Source organism: Macaca nemestrina, chromosome 11, assembly GCF_043159975.1.
Source record: "Macaca nemestrina isolate mMacNem1 chromosome 11, mMacNem.hap1, whole genome shotgun sequence".
Taxonomy (NCBI): domain Eukaryota; kingdom Metazoa; phylum Chordata; class Mammalia; order Primates; family Cercopithecidae; genus Macaca; species Macaca nemestrina.
The window spans coordinates 114,694,017-114,719,113 of record NC_092135.1 but is presented as its reverse complement, the minus strand read 5'-3'; the positions used below and the strand labels follow the sequence as shown (position 1 = coordinate 114,719,113).

The 25,097-nt window shown below is 50.3% G+C and overlaps 1 protein-coding gene across 1 annotated transcript; it reads left to right on the top strand.

Moving 5' to 3' along the window:
* Nucleotides 1-4,344: 4,344 nt before the first annotated feature.
* On the top strand, nt 4,345-25,097 carry LOC105481183 (insulin like growth factor binding protein 5). Its single transcript, XM_011740560.2, has 4 exons — nt 4,345-5,474; nt 18,114-18,343; nt 18,961-19,080; nt 20,308-25,097. The coding sequence occupies exons 1-4, from the start codon at nt 5,138-5,140 to the stop codon at nt 20,437-20,439; spliced, it is 819 nt and encodes a 272-aa protein (XP_011738862.1). The 5' UTR covers nt 4,345-5,137; the 3' UTR covers nt 20,440-25,097.

Below are 25,097 nucleotides of genomic sequence, written 5' to 3'. Positions count from 1 at the left end.
GATACAGAGCTATTTCAGGATAGTGGCTACTTCTGTCCAGGGAAGGAGATGCAGGGATGGCATGCATGGGAGGTGAGCTGTGACCTGTCCCACTCTACTTCTAACAAAATCTTTGGCTAGGCGCGGTGGCTCACGGCTGTAATCCCAGCACTTCGGGAGGCCAAGGTGGGTGAATCACAAAGTTAGGATTTCAAGACCAGCCTGGCCTACATGGTGAAACCCTGTCTCTACTAAAACTACAAAAATTAGCCAGGCACAGTGGTGCGCACCTGTAGTCCCAACTACTAGGGAGGTTGAGGCAGGAGAATCACCTGAACCTGGGAGGCAGAGGTAGCAGTGGACCAAGATCATGCCACTGCACTCCAGCCTGGGAGACAGAGCAAGACTCCATCTCAAAAACAACAACAAAAAGTCTTCAACAACAATGGCAAAAAGTGAACATGTGTTAAATAAGCATAGAGAGTAGAAGGCACATGCTCTATTATCTTCTGTTCTTGGAATGTTTGAAATATGCCATAATTACCTTTTTTTAAACAGGGGGAATTTTTATGAATTGTGGCTGAAGATCACTTCTGATTATTCCTCAGAGAAGGCTTAGGACACACACCCTTTGATGAACCCAAAGTCATCAAGTTCCTACCCTGGCCATACCTTTTCTCCAAAGAAAAGTAATCACGAACATAGCATCCGGTGGGACACAGAGGGTTTTGCACCTGAGGCTGGCCTGGTGCTGTTGGGGTAACAGTGCAGTGCCGATGCTGGGGTGGCCTGTAAGTGGACCCACAGGGTGTCCGTACATGTCCCTCCATCCATGCTTTTTCTTTCCCCGCTCCCCCATCCCCATTGTTAAACACTTCTACCAGTATCTGCTTCTTTCCCTTCATGAAAGGAGGCATGTTTCTAATGATGTATCTATCCTGCCACCTAGCCTTCAGCAATAGCACTACAACAAAGCTGCCTCATGCTGCTCTTCTATACAGACCTGTCTTGCTGAACCTCCCAGATCTAGGCAAGGACCTGAACAACGGGTTACTTTCTTTATTGAACATCACTGTGCCTTAGTTTGAGACCAGCACAACATGACCACAGCATTAGTATTCTTGATGTATGTTGGCCTCTTGGAGAGACTGAAGTCAATGTCATGAGGTCTTTAAAAATTGAATAAATTATACAAATAAGCCTGAGAGTGGTGGGAGTGACGCAGAAAAGAGAATGAAGATCCTTAGCTAACGTTTTTCCATTCTGACCAGCAGAATCCATAACACTTTGTGTCCTACTAAAAAGTCTAGCTTTCCCAAACTGTGTTATCAGACATCATCCTTGAAAATCACTTAGAAACTCACAGAAAATGACCACAGGTAAGGAATCTGAAGCTTTATAAAATAAAAATGCTATCCATACTTGGAAAAGTTATCCAGATAAAAGAGCATGAATTTTTCACTTGGTCGCATTTCTTGAAAGTTGGTTTTGATAAGCAGTTAATCTTTTAAAGGAAAGAGGAGGGGTGATCTCCGGGGAAACGGGACACAAGTGGTTGATATTTAAATACTACTTCCCCGAAAAAGATACAGTTAACAGGTATAGAAGCTAGTCTATGCTAGAGTTGGGAAGCCCATGAGAGCAAAAGCAAGCTGGCAGCAAAGGGGGTCTTTAGGAAGGGAACATTTGTATATGGCAGGAATTAATGATCCCCTCCCAATTAACCTGGTTGATGCAAACTTTTTTTTTTTTTCTAGAAGCAATTTTCTAAAGGTGATTGTGAACAGATCTAGACCTCCAGAATGGAGGGGAGGGGAAAATGGAATCAAGTAAGGCTCATAGGCATCCTCCATAATCCCGTATCCCGCAGTAACAACACCAACACCTTCCCACTCCACTGTAATATGTTAATTATGGACTCAGAAGCAAAACCCATCTGGCCAGTCCTCCATCTTTGGATGAAATTACTACAGACAATCCCAGGCTGAGAATTCTTCTCTTATGCCCTCTCGGGAAGCCTATCCCAGGGTCTCTTGGACAACAGCTCCAGTCTCTGAATCCCTCATAACATAAGCCCATTTCTAGGTGGAGATAAAGAATGGCTGCTTAGCACACCAACATGGCACATGTACATATATATAACAAACCTGCACGTTGTGCACATGTACCCCGGAACTTAAAGTATAATAATAAATAAAAAAGGCTGCTTAACATTTATAGTCTCACAGAGTAACTTCTCTCCATGGCCCCTGTACTGCTCTGCCCCAGGATCCAGCTCCCACCATATTCTCCTCCTCCCTTCTCTCCACCCTTTTTATCTTTTCTGTGAATGATCTCCACTCCTTTTACCTGTCTTCACATATTGTATTATCCAGCCATTGGAAGTCGGCTACACAAAAAGAGGTGTCACTAGAGGCCATCTCTCTCAGAATACAGGGTGGCTGGAATGAGGCAACTCATGTTTCTTTGGAAGGGGTACCACAATTTCCCCCAATCATCTTAAAAGCTACCAGTGTGCCTGGGGCAGGCCGAGCTGTTAAGGGTGTGCAGAAAGAAATAGGAGCAGGGAAGAGAACGTATTGCACACATTCTGCTGCCACTCTTGTAGTCTGAACTTGACACAAATGAGAAAATAACACATGATCTCGCTCACTTCTAAAATATTTCCATCAAAGTTTTGAATATTGATTTGTTCCTACACCTTACCAAGCCCCTAGACAGAGAAAAGAAGAAATTAAGATGAGCCTTGCTGCTATTTTTTGTTTTAATCATTACACACAATTCTCCCTCTCCCAGCCACCATCTAAATCCCCTTTGGCAATACAGGCAAAGACATAACTTTAAACGTTAGCCTTGTTTTAAAATGTGCCTTTCGGCAAATAGATAAGTGAGAAGAGAGATCAGGATCTGGGGGTGTTAACGGCATAAAGTGAGATGCTCCTGAACTGAACAAGCAGGGAAAAATATTTTCTTAAAAGCAGTCCTCCAGAAAGAATTCTTATCATAGATAAGGGTGCAGTCTAGTGGCAAACTTCATGAAATGCAGCCCCTTCTCCAAAGGAGAGTTAGAATCCTTCTCAAGGGAGGAAGCACAGTGTGAAAAGTGTAACAGCCCACCCCAAGTCCACCCAGCAGGCGCAGTGACATTGGTCATTTCTCTCTGACTTGCCTATGAGGTTCATGGCCCACTCATGTCAATTTCAAAAAAAAAAAAAAAAGCTAAAACCACCACCTTCGTTTTTTGAGGCCTTAGTTTTCTTTCATTTTACTAAAGAAAGAGGTTCTAGTGGCATGATTGGGTTCCTGGTCAGGACTTCTTCCCAGCAGGTCCTGTGGCCCTAACAGCTCATATTCCTGGGATGTGCCTACAAGCACCAACTAACCTATCACAAGGTCTCCTCCTGCTACTCTGCCACCCACTCCCTCCGGGATGTGGTCCTGCCCAATAGAAATACCTCTGCAAAATGACAGAGAAGGAAGTGTCACTCCAATCCACCTTTCTTCCCTCTAAGAACCCCACACACAAGGACACTTTAGGCCACCATGTAAGGTTTTCAGACTTAGATTTCCTCCAAAGTGTCCATCTCTGCAACTCACTGCTCTTAAAATGTATGAATGTCCATTCTTGCAGGTATACAACACACACACACAGAGAGAGAGAGAGAGAGAAAGAGAGAGAGAGAACCTCCCTGGCCAATGTAGCTGAAGGAAAGTGGTCGCCTCCTCATCATGAGTACAGAAACCCCCTGATTAAATCCTCTTCTCCAGACCTTTAGTGGAGAAATTCAGTTTTTCTTCTTTTAAAAAAAAATTTAGCTCACCAGCCATCACTGGCCATCCTACAGTACCTGTCCCCCAAGCGCACACACGGACATGGAAACAGACACCAGCATACAGTCAATTGCAGAAGCTTAGGAAGATTTCTTGGGCATGGTATATCCGGTTGGCTAATAAGAAAATACGTCTCCCTTCAGCCTGTGCCTTGACTAGTTAAGGGATAGTAGGGAGGGGGAGACCAAGTTACTCTCCTCATTGTGTTCATCCTGCTCCGAAGAACTCTGTCTTCCACTGGCCCCTCCACCTCCTCCCCACACTCGGTAGCCCCAGCCTGTCCCCCTTGCCCCTTTCTTACATTCCGCGGGGAGGAGGGCGCTGTTCAGGGGAGAGGAGAGCGCTGTTCAGGGAGCGAAGGGGAGCCCCCTTGTGTCTAGAAGGCCTCTCCCCACCCCCACCCCGTGTGAGTTTGTACTGCAAAGCTCCTTGGCATCCTTGCCTGAGTTGGGTGTTGGGAAGCTCAAATTGCAGCTACAAACTGGCTGGCAGCCAGGGGCCGGCTATTTAAAAGCGCCTGCTCGCCCGGAGCCTGTAGTCTCTTTGGAAACTTCTGCAGGGGAAAAGAGCTAGGAAAGAGCTGCAAAGCAGTGTGGGCTTTTTCCTTTTTTTGCTCCTTTTCATTACCCCATTACCCCTCCTCCGTTTTCACCCTTCTCCGGACTTCGCGTAGAATCTGCGAATTTCGAAGAGGAGGTGGCAAAGTGGGAGAAAAGAGGTGTTAGGGTTTGGGGTTTTTTTGTTTTGGGGTTTTGTTTTTTTTTTTTAATTTCTTGATTTCAACGTTTTCTCCCACCCTCTCGGCTGCAGCCAACGCCTCTTACCTGTTCCGCGCCGCCGCGCACCGCCGGCAGCTGAGGGTTAGAAAGGAGCGGGGTGTGTTTTAGATTTTAAGCAAAATTTTTAAAGATAAATCCATTTTTCTCCCCCAACCCCAACGCCATCTCCACTGCCTCCGAGCTCATGATTTCGGTGGTTGCTTGGGGGTGAACAATTTTGTGGCTATTTTCCCCCTATAATTCTGACCCGCTCAGGCTTGAGGGTTTCTCCGGCCTCCGCTCACTGGGTGCACCTGGCGCTGCCCTGCTTCCCCCAACCTGTTGCAAGGCTTTAATTCTTGCAGCTGGGACCTGCTCGCGGGCACCCCAGTCCTCCATCTCTCTCTACATTTTTGCAAGTGTCTGGGGGAGGGCACCTGCTCTACCTGCTAGAAATTTTAAAACAAAAACAAAAACAAAAAAAATCTCCGGGCGCCCTCTTGGCCCCTTTATCCCTGCACTCTCGCTCTCCTGCCCCACCCCGAGGTAAAGGGGGCGACTAAGAGAAGATGATGTTGCTCACCGCGGTCCTCCTGCTGCTGGCCGCCTATGCGGGGCCGGCCCAGAGCCTGGGCTCCTTCGTGCACTGCGAGCCCTGCGACGAGAAAGCCCTCTCCATGTGCCCCCCCAGCCCCCTGGGCTGCGAGCTGGTCAAGGAGCCGGGCTGCGGCTGCTGCATGACCTGCGCCCTGGCCGAGGGGCAGTCGTGCGGCGTCTACACCGAGCGCTGCGCCCAGGGGCTGCGCTGCCTCCCCCGGCAGGACGAGGAGAAGCCGCTGCACGCCCTGCTGCACGGCCGAGGGGTTTGCCTCAACGAAAAGAGCTACCGCGAGCAAGTCAAGATCGGTGAGCGCGCTCAGTGTGCCAGTCAGTTACGCGGCGCACGGGCGGGGGACACGGGACCGGCTGGGCCCGCGCGCTTTGCGCAGCAAGTGGCTTCGAGCTGGGGTGCAGCTCGGGAGTAGTCGGGGAGGGTCCTTGCACCTCGGAATTAGAGCCCTGGAGGATCCTGCTACCCTGGGGAACTGTCTAGCCAAGTCTATCCCAGCTTTCGCTCTTTCTCCTTCCTCCTACCTCCTACCTACACCTTGCCCGCCCCCTCCCCCACCCCCCCTACTCTGTCCGAATACTGATTCTGAGTTCCCATTCGGTCACAAGGTCCAAATCCCCTGGTACCCTATCTCCAGTCTGAAAGAGTGTACGTTACATTATCAACTCCCTCCTCCACCCACCTCGCGCCCCGCATACGTTTTTTTCTGAACTTGGAAAAAAATCTCTTTTGTTAAAATATTATTTTAATTGCGGCCTGGAGAGAGAGGCGTTACCCATCTTCTGAGCTAATTCCACCTTTGTCCCTTTTGGCCCCTCCACCCCCGTGCCTCCAGGCGTTTCTATCCCTCCACCCCTACACACACACCACAAGCACCCCACATTCTTGGTAACTAATGCCTTTCGGGTGGAAGCCGTGAAGCCCCTCCCATGTGCATAACCATTGCTTTTGATTGAAAATGATTGCCTGTGGTAGATGGTAAAACATACTTAACTGCAAAATGACTTTTATTTTATCCCAGGAAGGGAAAAAATGCTTTAGGAGCGCGGGGGTGCGGGGTGGGGATGGGGAAGAGTAGGAAGGAAGGGTTTGGGATTCTGTGCCTGGTGTTCGTTTCTGAATCTAATTCCTTTTTCCCCCTCTCCAATTCAGATTTTACCTAGGATGAAAGGTGGACATAGGGCTGGGAGGCAAAAGGGGATGTGAGATTCAGACCTTTCAACTTCCTCGCCTGTGCAGATTCCCGGCACCACCACCATCTCCACCCCCGCCCCGCAATTCCTCCCTCCGCAATGCCCCCCCCACCCCGCCCACCCCAGTCTCCTAAACCAGATCAGAAGTGGGTGTGCAGTAAGTGCATGAGGGGCCCTGGAAACGCAGAATGCAAAATTCACGGGGCGGAGACAGAAAAGCCACGCACTGGGAGCCTCGCCTCCGCTTGCCCCGCCCCCGGGTTGCCCCGCCCCCAAATTCTCGGCGCCAGAAGTCTAGGGTTGAAATGATTGACACAGCTACTTGTTCAATCAGAACAGTTCTACCCCCTTAGACTGAGTTTCTTTTTGGAAAGTTACCTGATCTTTAGTTATAAAAAAAAAAGTTAAATAAACTACATAAAAGTCTGGATTCTAAGACGTCAAACTGGCTATTGAGTCTCTCCAATAGGGGTTAAAACTTGGCTAAACAATGTTTAATTGGCATAGTTTAGTTAGGGGGACAGTTTAGTTACGGGGGCAATCCCCTTCTCCCTCTCTGTCCCTTTCCATTACTCACGAGCACCCTAACATGAGTTTTCTGAAGTGCAAACTTCAGTCACTATAGTGCAGGAGAGGAGTGCGTCCGCGCTTGCCAGGAGGCCGGAGAGCTTCCTGTGTTCAGCCTCTGTCCCCGCAAACCCTGCAGGGTTTGAGTGACGCAGGCGCCAGCCCCTCCAGCTTTGCAAGAGGTAGTCGATCTCCAGGTTGCAGCCTGCAAAAAGAGGAAAAGGGGAGCACGCGCAGGCCCTGGGAACCCCAGAGACCGGCTTGTGAGGTTATTTTTATTAAGATCCACTTTTCAAAGGCGGTCCTGCCTGCCTTCATCTTGGGGGATGTGGATTTGGAAAAGCCTAGCGGAGGGGGAAAACATTAATTGATTTCCTGGCTGGGAAGCGACCGCCCTGGGTAACAATCCAGTCACACCGAAAGTACGTAAGGTGTCACTCAGCAGCATCCTGGCTCCACTTATTATTTGCCAAGCGTGTAGTGTGATGTGGCTAGTGTGAAGGGTGTGCACGCAGGGCGCACGCGCGCTCAATTGCTAGGCGAGCACGGAGGGCGCATCACACACACACACACACACACACACACACACACACACACACACACACACGACACTTCAGTCCCAAGCAAGATCCCTTGTAGAATTCCCTGCCGCCCCTTGCCCAACCCCCACCTTCTGAGTGCCCTTGGGCCAACCCGATGCAGCCTCTTCTACCCGCCCCCTCCCCAGCACTCCTCTCCGACTCCACCCCGCCGAAGGCAGGTGCCCGGCCGGCTGCTGTTGCGGGTTGGCGGCGCTCCACCGCGGCTGGTGCCGACATCTTCGTCCCGAACAGATGGGATGGGAGTGGGCGCTCCTGGAAAGGGCGTTTTAGCCGGACAACCATTGGGCGGGTCCCCAAAAAGTTGGAGATGGTGTACAGACCGTTCTTAAGAAGAGAGAAATGGACAGAGAGAGGGAGAGTGCCCTTTTGGTCCTTTAGCCAAAATTCCTGCTTCCCAACCCACCTCCCTCGTCTTCCCCAAGCCCGCCCCGCCAAAATCTGAGCTTGCAGATATGGATTCTCCCCCTCCCTCCCGCAGTTGCAGCATACACAGACACACACACACACACACACACACGATATATTATATCTATATAAGGCGTATTATATATTGTATATATGCTATATACTATATTATATATATTTATATGTAACCAAACATATGTAGAACCCAAAAAAGGTGCATTTCTGGAAGCAGAAATGGGGAGCAGAGGGGAGTGAGGTGGCAGGCAGCCAAAGCCTCTGGGAGAGAGAGGAGAGGGCGGAGGAGACGGTGTTTTGCTAGGCGGTTGCTGAGCAACTGCAGAGGGAGTGGGCCCGAGAGCCGGGTGCTGAGAGCGAGCCTGGCTCTGCATTTCATTCCGACCAGTTCAGGAGCAGAGACAGATATGGAAAAAAGAATGTGTGTGAGGCTGGAGGGAGATGAAAGACGGGAGTTATTTGTTGGGCAAAGCTCAGTAAATAGCGGTGAGTGGAGGGAGTCCAGGAAGTGCTGGGTTTGCTTTCCGGCATTTTTGGTGGGGAATGAGGTTTGATGGGCTGGTCCCCAGCACAGATACTGGGGTTCAGGTAGGTCTCCTCTGTGCTGGTGAGACATTCAGTTTGAGATGTAGGGAACCGTGGGTTCTGGGTTTCTGTTCTGTCATTAAGAAATGAGACACCGTGGGACAAAAAATAGACTTCTGGAAAAGAAAGCAAAAGCATTACCTAAATAAAAATGAATTCAGCCTTTGCTACTTTGAGGGGTTTGGCCTCCATCACCCTGGCTTCAACTCCAAGCTTGGTCTAAAATGCCATGTTGAAGTCAAGTTGCAGAGTTAGGTTTATTGGCCAAATTTATGTCTGGGTTGAGCAAGATCATGGAAAACTGAAGGAGCCAAATTCCTTTCCCACCCGCACCCCCTCCCTCTGAAACAAGTCTTTGAGAGGATGGCCGTACCCTGAGCCAACCAAAACGGGAGTTGGGAAGATGAGATGGGGCTTTAACTGGACTTTTCTTGCCACCTCCGCCCACCACCACCCCTTTCTGCTGTGTCAGCTCAGACTGGAAGAAAAAGCAGAGTTAGCCCTAGTGAGAGCTCATTTTCTTTCCATTTCTCTTTTTCCCCCTCCTCGCCCCTCCCTCCTACTCTTTCCTCCGCCATTCTCCATCCACCCCCCAACCCCCACCCCAACTCTAAGGCATCCCCTGAGGGCTTGAGTTTTAAGTCAGAGCAGCTGTGAGTTAGTCCGGGGCTTGGGCTGGATTTGAGCAGGCAGGTGGGCCTGCAGCTGCAGAGGGAGGACCAGGCTGACCCTAGGAGCCAGAGGTCATCGTGAGGGTTACAGCAAAGGGCATGGGAGCAGGAATTCCCTGCAGAAGCCCTGGCCCCCTTAATGGAATGAAGAAGAAGCCAGTGGGAAGGGGAGGTAATACTTGTGTAAAGTTTCTACTTTGTACCTAAGCAATGCCTATGAAACTTTTAAGATATTTAGTGTGTGGAAAACAAAAACTCTGGAGAAGAGATCACCACACTCCAGACCCACTACATCCAGAAACTGGAAGAAGATCTTAAAGAGCAGGTACCAACCAGGAGCCGGAGCAGAAGGAAAGAGGGCGGGAGAATGGCTGCGCTGAGTCAAGCAGGGGATTCGGAGGGGTTTGTTTAGTTTTACATTTGCTTTCTCTCTACAGTTGGTCCAAAAGCTGCAATTCCCAGACACCATCCTTAAATTGCAATCTGGACATGTTATTCAAAACAGTAAGATTGATTACATATTTGCAAAAATAAATAATCAAATAAACAAGGAAGGCAGTGTAGGCTTCTACCCCCTGCTTCACAATACCAGCAAAACCTCCCCTTTTATTTCCAGTTTCATTTATTTCCATAAATTCTGTTATGATGTCATTTCTCTCTCTCTTTTTTTTAAAAATATAAATCCAGAGGAGTGACTGAACATCTCTGTGAGGGGGAGAGGTTATATTCCCACCTTGGCCACTATGCTGTTGGTTTAGAGCACCTAACCAGGTTGGTTAGTGCCTGGCCACTCAGCTTAGCTCAGTCCTAGTGTCTCTCCAGGAATTGTCTGGGTATTGGTCAAAGAATGTTAAAGTTGGAAGGAACCCACACCCATCATCACAGTCAAGGTCCTCGTTTTAGGATGAGGATACTGAGGCCCTGAGTGGGGAGTCACTTGCCCAAGATGTGGCAGCAGGGTTAGAGGCAGAAAAGGGGCTGGGACTCAGCTCTTCCCCGCAGGGGCTCCAGCACTGCATTCAGCCATTCCTGGCTTTCTCGCTAGTCACGTGCCTGGGCCTGGGCTAACCCGCAGTGAGGCCTTTGGCAAACACTGCCAGATGCTATCACCCCATGACATCATAACCCACAATCTGAAGGCGCTGTTTTAGGGGCAGTAGGAAAAGGAGCAAAGCGGCCCCAAAGCCCTCCCCAAAGGAGAGAGGGCCACACTCTCTTATTTTCACACTCACTTCTGTCCCTTTTTCTACACAGTCTTGCATACAAGCCTGGCTTAGGCTAGTGGTTTGTCAGGGAAAGAGGACCTGGAGGGTGTGAAGGAGGGGTGTTCAGTCCAGCTTTCAGGTCCATGCGCCAAACCTCATTTTCTACATTACAGGAAGCTCTCCTGATGTGGAGAGGCAGGCAGGCCCTGGCTGCCTCTGGGCTGTGCAGCGGCCTGTAGTCTTGAAGAACACGGTGGAGAAGTGGCCCGCTTCCAACAGCACAGTCCTCACGTGGTGCCAACAGAAAGCAGAGATCGAGGGAGGGTGTGGTTGGATGGGGCGAGTGCAGTAACTAGGGAATTTCTGCATCCGAAGGAGAGAAGGAAAACCATGCACTACCAAAGCTGATAAGGAAGAGAGCATGAGGGCCCCCTGGCTTTCATGGGCAGGTGCCTCTGAGATCTTTCAGCAGGAGAGGACAGATGCGCTTCCAGAGGGCAGCTGGGGACTTCCGGTTGCTGCAGGAAGTGCTGAGAGCCTTTCTAATACATCCTGGAGGCCGTGGCAGCTCCTCCTCTGGGATGCTTAGGAAGGAGGCAGATAAGATAGGCCCCTTTTTCCAGTAAGTCAGACCTGCCAGGTGAACTATAGGAACATTTTAAACTAACTCAGTTATCTCATGTTTGACCCCTCAACCTAAACCATCAGGCCCCTTTCCCTGGCCTAAAATAAGGTCCCACTGAATATGCACTCAGAGCCAGGCCTCAGATGACCTCTGTTGATTCTCTGAGTTGTTTTATGTGGGTTCCAGTTATCCTGAACTGGGACTGTGACACCCCTCTGTCACCTCAGCCAGGATGACTCTTCTTCCAGATCGTTTAGAATAGCACTTCCAATTGAAACATAATACAAGCCACATTTGTCATTTTTAACTTTCTGGTAGCCACATCTTTTTTAAAAAGATTTTAAAAAGCAGGGAAATTAATTGTAATAACACATTTTAACTGAATATATCCAAAATATCCTTTCACCACATGCTCAAAATAAAACCATTATATTGAGATATTTTACATTCTTTCCTTCATATTTAGCCTTTGAAACCCAGTATGATTTTTATACTTACAGCTCATCTCAATTCGGACACTAAATTTTCATTGGAAATACTTGATCTGTATTTAGGTTTCATAAAATTTACAGTTGAAAAAGCAGATTCACATACCTGAGGCATTCCAAACATACTTTAAAATCTTTCCAATAACTGAGTTGAGTATCCATTTTTAAATTTAAACTAATTAAAATTAAATAAAAATTAAGTAAATTTTTAAACGTGGTCCCTGAGTTCCCCAGGCCACATTTCACGTGTTCAGTATGTATCTCCACATCGCTAGTGGCTACCAGCAAACCCCTCTCTCACCTGAGAAGGGAACTGCTGTCCCCACTCTTTCCTTTTGCTCCCAAAGAGTCAAAAAAGAGGAGTCTCAGCTTTCGTTGACAGACAGGGCTCCCTTGTTTGGTCCCTAGCAGAGCCTGGGCACCTTCTTGGGGGCCTCGGGAGAGAAGAGTAAACCTTGCTTGCTCCCTGCCGCCCCCTTCTGGTCATGCAGGACTTTGGGGGAATGTGGCTGCAGATGGCAATGTTCTGAACTGGCTGTGATGGGTCCTGATAGGAAAGTGGCCAGGAGAAAAGCAGCCCAGCGTTTCTTCCAGAGGCTGCTCCCCAGCTATCCCCCCACCATTACCTTCTCATTTGGGGTATGTATAGGGAACAGACACTTCTACTGAGCATGCTTCCCCTTCCCCAACTCCAAAAGCTTGGCTGGAGATTCTCACTCAGGGACTTGTGCATAAGCGTGTATTTCCTATGTGTACAGTTATTGCCAGCTGCTTCCTAGGGACCAAGAAATGTGAGCCAGAGTCACAACCCCAAATCCTAGCTTGGCATTGGAAAAAAGCAAGGAGCCTCTCTTTACCTCTGGTCCCTGGACAGTGGGGCAGATGTAGGTGGGACCGCAGCCCCTTACTCTGTGAGATGTCACCTTCCCGCCTATAGCATCTACACTGTGGAGGGCTGTGGGCCGCCTTTTCTCTATATATCTTTAGGGAAGGAGACTGAGTGCCCTTAATGCCGCATGAAGGAATGGGGTTAGGCAGAGGAAGGACTCCCAGGGGGAGCTCTCTAAGTGGAGACGGGTCTGCCTCCCTGTCCCCCGCGGCAGGGTTATTGTGCTTCAGGGCAGGGGCATGGATGAGATAACCTCTCAAGGCATGAACTGGGCTCTAAGCCCCAGCTTATATTACAGAAACACTTCCAGACCTACTTCTCTTTGCCTCTTGGGCAGATTTACACATCTCTCCATTTAAAAGTTATTTATTGAATACTATATGCTGGTGAGACAAAGAGAAATGACAAAGCTCTGCCCTTAAGAAGTTGGCTATTTAAATTCCACAGAGGGGACTAGAATGAAACCCAGAAGAAATTCAGATCCCTTTTTCATTCTTTGTAGAGAGATTCTAGGCGTCCTCATCTTATCTTCTGTCTAGAAAAGGAGATGGGAGAATCTTCCCAGGTCTGGGTGGCCTGGCAAAGCCCCACACTCTTCCTGGACTGTGAATTTCAAGGATGCCTGTGTTTCTTCGATTTTTGTAAGCTAAGGCACAATATCTGGGTCACCTAGTTTTCTCTTACAATTGATTATTAGGTCAAGCAAGATAGAGTGATAAACTAACACCAGCCCAGGAGCAGGCTGTTAATGGCACTGGGGTGTGACTAAGAGGTCCAGGGGTCGGGGGTTTAGATTTTAGGCAGGCAGGTCTCCACCTGGATCCATCCATTGCTATGACTAGCAAGCAAGGTGGAGCCAGAACCGTTCAGAAGACCATGTGCCTGCCTCTGCTGGAAGAGAACAGCCGTGGCAAAAGGGCAGGTTTGGAGAAAGTGGTTGAGCTTGGGCACGGTACATGCATTGTGCAATTGTGCAGACTGTAGTATTTCTCACCCTAAGACGCCTCTGGGTCTGTAGCAGCTGGACTTGCACCATGACACTCTCTGTGTTTGCCAGGACATAGAGAATGGTGCAGTCCTTAAGCACGTGTTCATGTTACCGTGGGGAGAGGCCGATGTACTGCGTGTGCCTCTGTGTATGCTGCTGCACTGGGGTGAATGGGGAACACCTTACAAATGAAAGAGGAACTGAGTTGGCCACCCAAAAGTGGCAGGGGCTAGAGGCATTGGAGAGCCAGTGGGAAGGACTGGAGGTATTATATAGAAGCCAGAGATTTAGATCCCGCCCCAAAGGTAAATACTGTATCCAGATAATATTATCATCATCCCCTCCCTTAGTCATTGAATAGGATTATGAAGGTAAAGGTCCAGCCTCCATAGCTCCCAGCAGGAGAAATGGATGCCGTGCATTCCACATTTCCCATCCTCTGCAAAATCCTCTCAGAACAGTATCTCATGGGCGGGGAAGTCTGGAATATGTCTCTCTTCCTTCCTGGATCGTTTTCCAGTTGCAGGTTACAGAAACAGCAGAATGCCATGCAGAAAGAAGCCCTGTTCCCCTCTCCCTCACCTGCCTTCACTCTCCCACACATGGTTCTCTCCGGGCCTCGCTTGTTTGTCTCCCTGACTCTTTAAATATATGCTACAGCCACACAAATGAAGGAAGGGATTCGAGTGATTATTACAGAAGTAGGAGAGGGAGGCACCCAAATTTCAGATTTTTTTTTTTCTTCGAGACAGGGTCTCACTCTGTCACCCAGGCTAGAGTGCAGTGGAGCTATCAAAGTGGAGCAATCATGGCTCACCTCAGCCTCAACCTCCAACCTCCCGGGCTCAAGCAATCCTCTGGTCTCAGCCTCCTAAGTTTCTCAGACTACAGGCGCACACCTCTATGCCCAGCTAATTTTTGTACTTTTTTTTTTTTCGTAGAGACGAGGTTTTACCATGTTGCCCGGGCTGGTCTCGAACTCCTGGGCTCAGGCAATCCACTCACCTTGGCCTTCCAAAGTGCTGGGATTAGAGATGAGCCACCGTGCTTAATTCCAAATTCCAGATTTTAAAAACGCTTCCAGTCCCTAGAAGTGAGCCCATGCTGTGTGGGTGCCAGTCTCCCACGCCCTCTGCTGGCCACATGGAGATATTGACCTGTTTGTCAAACAGGTTCCAGTGCTGACTGTTGAGTTTTTTTGCTGTTCACGTGCAGAACAATCTTCACCAGGAAGTCCTCCTGGGTATCCTGCCTAGATCCCTTCTGCAACCTCAGTTCATTTTCTCTTGATGAAATAGCTCAAGAGTAGCCAGTCTACTTGTTCCTTCTTGTTTTATCTAAAACTTAAACCCTTCCAAAATTGAAAGCCTATTTATGACTCAGCCACAGAGCAGCTGAGTCGGGCTAGCTGCTTCTGGCACGCAGCTCCGGTCTTACTTTCCAGCCCTTTAATCTCCGTGGCTCTGCCCTGGCTCCCCTCCAAGTTTCCGCTGTCTCTCTGGAGCCTACAGGTGACCACAAGACCCTGATTAGTATCTTCGACCCTGGACTCTGCTGCTGCCTAAGGAATAGGTCCCATGGGGTTAAGTGGCACCAGAAACCGGGAGGCACATCAGAATGTTAAGCCTGCTCTTCAGAAGCAGCCAAAAAGCTTGCAAGCTGGGGAAGGTGTGCCCTCAGGAGACTCGCCTTGGGGAGGCTGGGAAAAGGAGAGAGTTTGCCAAAGCGTTCTTAGTTCCTTAAATGAAGAGAGATACCAGAATCTACATGTTGTATGCTAGCATCATGGTTGCTTGGCCCTGGGGCAGTACTTGAACACTTTCAAAGAAAAGAGTAACAGAGGTCAAAATAAATTTACCCCAAGGTTTGTCAAACCATTGTCAACAGCCCCATCCCCCTCCCAGAAAGGGTGACTCAAGGTTAAGGACAGCCCACAGCACTTAGAAAAAGTCCCAAAATGGGAAGGGTCTTGAGAAGAGCTGTTGAGGGAAGGCTGTGGGCCACCACGCTTCTGTGTCCGCCAAGGCCAAAGAGAGAGAGTAAGCTGAAATGACAGCTGGAGAAGGGCACCCTCTGACCAAATGGACAGAGCCTCCCCCAACAGGTAGCCGGAGGAGGATGGAATGGCACCCCCATTTCAGATGTCCTTAAGGACTAGAGAGATAGATGCTTATTTCTGCTTGGACACAGGGGATTGGCTAAATGGCCTACGGAAAGGATTCCAGGAGCTGCTACACCAGCCACAGGAGAGGAGCCAGGTTCCCAGGCTCTCTCCCCTTGAAGAGGTGACAATGTATTGGCTCTCCGGGCCAGGCTGGGGCAGCCCACTGAAGGAGATGCAGAGACGCGTGAGTGCGCTGGTCAGCAGCCAGCCCACTCCCCCACCTGCCCTCACTTTATCCAGTTACAATCTTGTTTGGGGAAGGGGTCCAGGCTTCTCCAATCTGAACACCCCTGCCCCCAGGCTTTCAGTAGCCACCATTTCCTGCCTGCCCCTCCCCCCACAGTAGTCAACTACTTTTTCAGGATTAGAATGCTTGGTGATGTTGAGGTTGAGTGGTGCGGCTCCAGTCCCTCAATAAGACGGGTCCGAAAGCCCTTCTGTACGATGGTTAGCACTCCCTCTCCTTGCTCCCTCTTCTCCAAGATCCGAGCCTCCAGGCGAGGCCTGTGTTACTAGATAACGGAACCCCAGCCTTTCAATTTGTACAGAGTCCCCAAACCAGCCTTGCTTCTCCCTCCCTCCTGCCAATCTCACTTGCTCTACAACCAAGAAAAGTCAGTTTACCCCAGAACATGACCCTTTTAACTAATCCCTAAAATCCTGCCTTCCACCTACCAGGGATGTCACCCTATTGATGAGTTGTCACATCAGGGTTTGATAGAGGAGAATCGGGGTACTGGGACATCAAGGCACAACTGGGAAGAGTGGGTGAGAGGCCAGAAGGGGTGCCAGGAATCTCAGGTTGAATTTTGTTCAGGGAGAGCCCGCCCACCACCTTGTTATTTGTTTTCTCCGAGTCATGATCTTCCTCTCCAGTAATTACCTCCCTTCCTTTCCTGTGAATAAATACCCAAAGCAACTCACCACCAGGAATGCTGCGAACCCTTGGAGGCTTCTTTAGGGCAGGGACCTTCTCTGCCAAGGCCTTAAAGATCAAATACCTATTTCATGAGACTTGACAAATCCTGAGCCAAGAGAGAAACAGATGCTTGGCTGCTTCCTGCCACCTGCCATCCTGACCAGGTTAGGCCAGGTGTTCAAATGCCTTTCCTAACTCACACCTGGAACTTGCCCAAGGCTGCAAGCTCAGAAGTCGGGTTCTACACCTGCCCAGAGGCATAAAACAGTGTCTTCTCAAAAAGCTTCTCTTTTCCCTACCCCCACTTCCTTGAATTCTGCCCACTTCTTCTGTTCCCCATCCCAGATGTCTGGCAGTCACTGTTCCTGGACATCCCAGCGATCATGGAGTGGGTGGAGAACAGAATTTTCTTTCATCTCATTTTGGTTATTTAATATCACTCAAAGCTCTATTTTCTCTTTCCAGTATTTGAAAAAAGAGGGAAGCAATGAAGACAGGGCCCCCCACCTCCACTCACCCCTGCACCTGGTCCCACTGTGGGGCATTGTGGCCACACCCCGCCCGCCTGGAAACAACAATCTAAAGTTCCCCCACTCTGGTTCCTCTGAGGCTGGGTGAGGTCAAGGAGCTGAGAGGAGAAGGGGACCCAGGGATGGATGCCTATGAGATAAGAATTTAGGGGAAATCTGCGCACCAAGAAAAGGCCAGACGGGTAGAATTAAGGATCAACAAATACATGAACAAAGTCTTACTTCTCTAAAGGTCAAAAGTCAGCTAAGTATAGACTGTCACCAAGCCACTCCTATATATAACTGTCCTGGTCTCAGCCAGCTGTCAGCCTCTCTCAGTCCGGAGCTGAGTAACGTCCCAGCCTCCCGGGCCCCCGAGCACAGCACCAGTTCTGAGCCAGAGCGGGAGCGAGGCCTCTGACTTCTACTTGGCCCCACGCCAGTCCCCTCCGGGCCCACATTTCTGGCTCTCCTCTCCCCTCCCCTCCTCCTGCTGTGTATGAAGGTCCTCACCACCCTGCTGCTCCAGACCCCAGGACCCCCTCCTCCCAGGTTCCCCAGGTCCAAAGAGACCTCGACATCCAGCAGCTCTGAAAGTGCAAAGATCTCACTAACAGGACAGACTTGGCCCTTCTCGTCCACGCCCTGGCTGTGTCATCTCCCTCCGTGGACCCAGATTCCCGCGTTCCTACTTCTCAGCCCCACCTCCAGCCATGTCCCATCTACTTGGCCATCCCCCAGCAAGCAAACCGCTCACTACCACCTTCATCCTTGCAGGGGCCACTTTCCTTGCCCTTCCTCCTTCCTGCCCCCAGAAGGTCCACTCTGTCCTCACCCATCCGTCCGTCAGTCTCTCAGTTCTCCTCTGTGAGGTCTCTCTGTCTGCACTCTCTGCGTGACTCCAAGCATGCCAGAAACTTCCCACCACTTAAATGAGCATCCGCTCTGCTTCCTGGTTCTTATCCCCCTGCTTTCAGAGTGCCCCAGGAGGGCAGAGACACATCTGCTTCAGCCTTTATGACTCCCCTCACCCCAAACTGCCCAGCCCTGGGCTCTGGCCGTGTGCACCTTGGCCCATGGGGGCTGACCCTCCGGTTCCTTCTCCTGCAGAGAGAGACTCCCGTGAGCACGAGGAGCCCACCACCTCTGAGATGGCCGAGGAGACCTACTCCCCCAAGATCTTCCGGCCCAAACACACCCGCATCTCCGAGCTGAAGGCTGAAGCAGTGAAGAAGGACCGCAGAAAGAAGCTGACCCAGTCCAAGTTTGTAGGGGGAGCCGAGAACACTGCCCACCCCCGGGTCATCTCTGCACCTGAGATGAGACAGGAGTCTGAGCAGGTACATCTCGGGGATTCCCTCATTCCCTCCTGGCTTTTGACCTTTTCCTGCATCTAAATGGACATTCATGGCAGCAGGAGGTGCTTAGGCTAGACCCGGAAGAGGACCTGCAGCCAACCATGGTGGCTCAGCTTAGGATGTGGGAGGAGAGTTTCCAGAGCGTACACTTGTCAGGGCGAAGGGCTTGTGCTAGTAAGTGGGAATAGAGGCAGTGCTCATTTGCGGACAGTGTGTGCCAGCTCAGCGGCCATGCACCAGGTACCTGGGCCCTGCAGCTGTGTCCAGTCCGAGGCAGAGACTGAATATTCTCCTAGAGCATCTAGACACGGGCACCTCTGGACATGGTTACTCAGCAGAAGAGAAAAGCTGCAGGGGAGGGGGTGACCTGGAACACAAAAGAGAAAGTATGGCTCTGTACCTGGCCAAAGGCAGGCTTTGTGATCCCAGCGCACGTGACAGGTGACAGGGAGGAAAGAGCTTTGGCAGTAGATGATTAGCACCGAAGGTGGTGACTTTCCTCCCGAGACCCTTCGGCCCCCACCCCCGGGCCACTCGTCAGCGCAGCTGGGTGGTTTTCCCTTGGTCTCGCCATGCCTCTCACCCTCCTGTCCACACAGGGCCCCTGCCGCAGACACATGGAGGCTTCCCTGCAGGAGCTCAAAGCCAGCCCACGCATGGTGCCCCGTGCCGTGTACCTGCCCAATTGTGACCGCAAAGGATTCTACAAGAGAAAGCAGGTACGTCCCCTGCCCTGAGCTCCCAGGCTCAGATGGCTCCGAAAATGGCACCTGCCAGGAAACTCCACCTTGGGCAAGTGCCTAAGATTTCCACCGTTAACCGCTTACTGTTTCCCAGGCCTCAGATACCCATTCATATACCACGATCATGACTTTCCACATTCCCTACTATGCTACAATCCATTCCCTCATTCCCTCTTATGCCGTAATCCACTACGCTTTCCACAGGTCACCTTAGCTAGGTGAATTCATTGCAAGAGGAAACTCTGTAACACTATCGCACAGCACGTATCATTGGTGTACCACACACTCAGGAGTTTAAGCCATATTTTCTCTGTGTGCCACCTGAAATCAGCTCACGTCCCTTCACAGCCAGGCTCCCCTTTGGGCAACGGTTCTCAGATTTCCAAGGGCATCCGATCCCTGGAGGGCATGGCTGAAGGCTGGGCCCCACCCCTATAGTTTCTGATTGGCAGACCTGGGGTGGACTCTGGGGTGGACAGGTGACCCTGATGCTGCTTTAAGGGCACCAATAATCTAAATGTAAGAGCCAGGCCACACTGGGGCAAATCGTGGCTCTGCCACTTACTAGCTATGTCCCCTTACTCATCATTTAATGTCTCTGTGCCTGCACCCTTGTGTAAAATGGAGAATGAGGAGTAAGTGATTGATCTTTGTAAAGCACTTAGAACAGTACCTACTGCATACCAAACGCTGAGTGGTGTCTGGTACAGGATAACACCACAAATGATGCCTCCTCCTGTTATTATTATTGCCATCGTCGTCATTATTGGATCATAACTCTCTTGAGAATCCCTGCAGAGTTTCAGGCTGGGGGGGACTCGAATGGGTAATATTTTAAAAGGGACTGTAAGCCAGGCACAGCGGCTCACGCCTGTAATCCCAGCTACTCCAGAGGCCGAGGCAGGAAGATCACTTGGGCTCAGGAGTTCTAGACCAACCTGGGCAACATAACAAGATCCCATCTCTGAAAAAGAAGGAAAGAAAGGGATTGAAGGAGCTAGCCAAGGGTAGGCTGCCTAAATTCACATTTTTCCCTGGGTCTTTCCATGAAACAGGGACACTAGAAACCCAAGGGTTGGGTCTAGCGCCCTCAACTCTCTGGAGATGAGAGAGTCTTGTCTTGGGGTAGAGAAGAGGCAGGACAGGGAGGAGCAGAGCCCCAGGGTGCGGCGTCCTCACAGCCTGTTGCTCTCCTCACCCCAGTGCAAACCTTCCCGTGGCCGCAAGCGTGGCATCTGCTGGTGCGTGGACAAGTACGGAATGAAACTGCCAGGCATGGAGTACGTCGACGGGGACTTTCAGTGCCACACCTTCGACAGCAGCAACGTTGAGTGATGCGTCTCCCCGAAACCCTTCCCTCACCCCCTCCCACCCCCAGCCCCGACTCCAGCCAGCGCCTCCCTCCACCCCAGGACGCCACTCATTTCATCTCATTTAAGGGAAAAATATATATCTATCTATTTGAGGAAACTGAGGACCTCGGAATCTCTAGCAAGGGCTCAACTTCGAAAATGGCAACAACAGAGATGCAAAAAGCTAAAAAGACACCACCCCCCTTTAAAATGGTTTTCTTTTTGAGGCAAGTTGGATGAACAGAGAAGGGAAGAGAGGAAGAATGAGAGGAAGAGAAGGGAAGGAAGTGTTTGTGTAGAGGAGAGAGAAAGACGAATAGAGTTAGGAAAAGGAGGACAAGCAGGTGGGCAGGAAGGAAAGGCACCGAGACCAGGGAGGGGCCCAACTTTCACGTCCAGCCCTGGCCTGGAGTCGGGAGAGGTAGCCGCTAGAAGATGCAGCCCGGGATGTGGCATTCAATGACACTCTTGGGGCTTCCCAGTATGGATTGGTCAGGGGGAGAAAGGAAAAGGCAAAACATGCCAGGGCCTCTCCCGGATCTGTCTCCTCCTCTAGCCAGCAGTATGGACACCTGGACCCCTGAACTTCCTCTCCTCTTACCTGGGCAGACTGTTGTCTCTCCCCAGATTTATAAAAACAAAAATGCATTCCATTCCTCTGAAAGCAAAACAACTTCATAATTGAGCGATATTAGATAGAGAGGTTTTCGGAAGCAGATCTATGAATATGAAATTCATGTGCATATTTCATTCCCCAGGCAGACTTTTTTAGAAATCAATATATGCCCCAAAATTGGAAAGACTTGTTCTTCCAGGGTGACTACAGTACATGCGGATGCGTGCGGTTTCAGCCCTCATTTAATTCAATTTACAAGTAGCACAGCAGCCTCTGTGGGGGAGGATAGGCTGAAAAAAAAAAAGTGGGCTTGTATTTATCTACAAGACTCCATATAGTCATATATAGGCATATAAATCTATTTTTTCTTTGTTTTTTTCTTTCTTCTTTTCTTTCAAAAGTTTGCATTAACTTTTCAAAGTAGTTCCTATAGGGGCATTGAGGAGCTTCCTCATGCTGGGAAAACTGAGAAAACCCATATTCTCCTAATACAACCACCCGTAATAGCATTTTTGCCTGCCTCGAGGCAGAGTTTCCCGTGAGCAATAAACTCAGCTTTTTTGTGGGGCACAGTGCTGGACTTGACAGTGATTCCCCACGTATATTCTTCTGCACCCACCGAGCCAGGCAGAGGCCAGTCCTCCGTGGTGCAAACAGCATGCGCCTCAGTCCATCCCATTTTAGTCTTTAAACCCTCAGGAAATCACAGTCTCCGGACATCACACCACATGAGCCCAACAGGTCCATGACGGATCCACCCGTCCCGCCCCAGCCTTTTCCTTTCATCTGAACAGAACGTGCATTTTTGGAAGCCTCCCTCACTCTCCACACGGGCAGAGCAGGAGGGAGACTGAAGTAAGAGATGGCAGAGGGAGATGGTGGCAAAAAGGTTTAGATGCAGGAGAACAGTAAGATTGACGGTTCCGGCCAGAGTAGATGTGGGGAGGAACAGAGGGCTGAAGGGACTGTTCCATTCTAGCTTTGGCACAAAGCAGCAGAAAGGGGAAAAAGCCGATAGAAACCTCTTTAGCTTCCCCACCCTGTATGTTTTCTGGGATTCGAGAGGAAAGAGAGGAAAATGGGGGAATGGGTTGCAAAATAGAAATGAACTTAATCCAGGCCACAGAGCCAGGGAAGGTGGGTAACTTTAGGAGGATGCTAGACTTTAGAAGCCAGATAGGAAGAATCAGTCGAAACTGGCCATGCTTTGGAAGGGACAAGACTATGCGCTCCACTGCCCACCTTCAGCCTGCAAGGAGGCACAGAGGCCCACGAGTCTTTCCGGCTCTTCCTCCATTCTGGCCAGTCCCTGCGTCCTCCCTGGGGTGGAGGGTGGAAGGAGGGCCGGAACAAGCAGGGAACGCATGATTCAGGGATGCTGTCACTCGGCAGCCAGATTCCGAACCAAGAAAACTCCCATTCTCCAATGACTTCCTCAACCAGTGGGTGGCCTTGTGACTGTTCTTTAAGGCTGAAGATATCCAGGAAAGGGGGCTTGGACACTGGCCAAGGAGACCCCTTCATGCTGCGGACACAGCTCTCTTCACTCTTTGCTCATGGCATGACACAGTGGAGACTGCCTCCAACAACGAATTTGGGGCTACGAAGAGGAATAGTGAAAAAGCAAATCTGTTTCAACTGATGGGAACCCTATAGCTATAGAACTTGGGGGCTATCTCCTATGCCCCTGGACAGGACAGTTGACTGGGGACAGGAGAAGTGCTCAATCTTCATGAGACAAAGGGGCCCGATAGGGCCAGCAGCCACAAGGACTTGACCTGCCGAGTCAGCACGCCCCATCTCTCTGCACAGCTGTGCCCTAAACCCAACTCACGTTTCTGTGTGTCTTAGGCCAGTATCCCAAACCTCTTCCACGTCACTGTTCTTTCCACCCATTCTTCCTTTGCATCTTGAGCAGTTATCCAACTAGGATCTGCCAAGTGGATACTGGGGTGCCACTCCCCTAAGAAAAGACTGAGCCAGGAACTACAATCTCCCCCCACATTCCTCCCAGCCTGGACCTGAGAGGGGCTCTCTCTTCGCCCACTGTGTCTGGACTTTGGGCGGGCTTCTGCCCCTCACATTGGCTTTTTGCTGCCAGCCATCGGGTGGGGGATTAGAGCCTGGTGTGAGTGTGCCAGACTCTTCCGGTTTCCAAAGTTCGTGCCTGGTAACCCGAACCTGTGAGTCTCTTCTGCATGCAGGGGATTCTCATGGCCAGTTGGTCACTCCCTAGAGAAGCTGGGCCTTCATGGACACATGGAACTAAGCCTCCCAAATGGGAGGTCTGGCTGGGCCCAGGGTGGGAGACCCTGGGAAGGGAAGCACTGGAGGAAGACGGCACCTCTTCCCCCGTGGCAGGGTGCAAGGTAGGCAGGTTTGGAATGGTGTGGGCGTGGCAATTAAGCAGGGCTCTCTTTGACTCCAGGCTGGCCTTTGGCCGACTGCCTGCTCACCCAGAGACCTTGGACTCCAGGCTATCCATGGCTCTGGGTCTAAGTGCTGCCCACTCCCACACTCACACCCACAGAAGAGACCCACAGAAGGTCTCTCCCATCCGCTTTAGACTCGTGCCTCACTCCAGCAGTGGTGAAGATCCTCTGTCTTTCCCACGACTGCCAGGAGATAGGGAAGCCCAGCCAGGACTGACCCTCCTTCCTCCAGCCTGCCCCGACCCACCTGGCAAAGCAGGGCACATGGGGAGGAAGAGACTGGAACCTTTCTCTGACAGCCAGGCCTAGACAGACAGGCCTGGGGACACTGGCCCCATACGGGGAGGAAGGCAGGCGCACGAGGTCCAAGGAGGCCCTTTTCTGATCATGCCTCTTCTCTCTCACCCCATCTCCCCCCCACCACCTCTGTGGCCTCCATGGTACCCCCACAGGGCTGGCCTCCCCTAGAGGGTGGGCCTCAACCACCCTGCTCCCACCACCCAGCGCTTAGCCAGACAGGGCTGCCACGGCAACCGCCAAGCCCCCCTTAAGGTGGGACAGTACCCCGGACCCATCCACTCACCCCTGAGAGGGCTCCAGCCCAGGATGGGAACCTCAGAGAAGAGCTCTAAGGAGAAGAAACCCCCTAGCATCAGAGAGGACACGTCTGGCTTCCAAGAGAAAGGAGGCTCCGTTTTGCAAAGTGGAGGAGGGACGAGGGACGGGGGTTTCACCAACCAGCAACCCGGGCCTTGTACTGTCTGTGTTTTTAAAACCACTAAAGTGCAAGAATTATGTTGCACTGTTTCTCCACTTTTTATTTTCTCTTAGGCTTTTGTTTCTATTTTAAAACATATTTTCTTGGTTTTCTAATGGAGTATATAGTTTAGTCATTTCACAGACTCTGGCCTCCTCTCCTGAAATCCTTTTGGATGGGGAAAGGGAAGGTGGGGGGGTCCGAGGGGAAGGGGACCCCAGCCTCCCTGTGCCCGCTCACCCCACTCCACCGGTCCCCAGTCACCAGCCGGAGTCTCCTCTCCACTGCCACTGTCACACAGTAGCCCACATGGATAGCACAGTTGTCAGACAAGATTCCTTCAGATTCCGAGTTGCCTACCGGTTGTTTGTTGTTGTTGTTGTTGTTTTGTTTTGTTTTTTTTTTTTTTTGAAGACAGCAATAACCGCAGTACATATTACTGTAGTTCTCTGTAGTTTTACATACATTCATACCATAACTCTGTTCTCTCCTCTTTTTTGGTTTCAACTTTAAAAACAAAAATAAATGATGATAATCTTTACTGGTGAAAAGGATGGAAAAATAAATCAACAAATACAACCAGTTTGTGAGAAAGAAAAAAAAAAAGCAGAAAAAAAAAAAAACGAAAAAACCATCTGAATGCGGAAGAGCTTAAGCTCGGCTCCTGTTTAGCATTTTGTACTTAAGGAAATAAAACACCAACAAAGGATCTCACATTTTCTTAAAAAGTGAAGATTGCTGTATACTATTTATTCAACGTATAATTTATGTTACTCCTTGATCTTTGTCTTTTGTCATGACAAAGCATTTATTTAATAAAGTTATGCATTCAGTTA

What these genes read in the sequence shown, in the direction of transcription:
- LOC105481183 (XM_011740560.2), top strand. Translation starts at nt 5,138, where the DNA reads ATGATGTTGCTCACCGCGGTCCTCCTGCTGCTGGCCGCCTATGCGGGG. An exon ending in CCGCGAGCAAGTCAAGATCG is followed by an intron (nt 5,475 to 18,113) that starts GTGAGCGCGCTC and finishes CTTCTCCTGCAG; the next exon opens with AGAGAGACTCCCGTGAGCAC. An exon ending in GATTCTACAAGAGAAAGCAG is followed by an intron (nt 19,081 to 20,307) that starts GTACGTCCCCTG and finishes TCCTCACCCCAG; the next exon opens with TGCAAACCTTCCCGTGGCCG.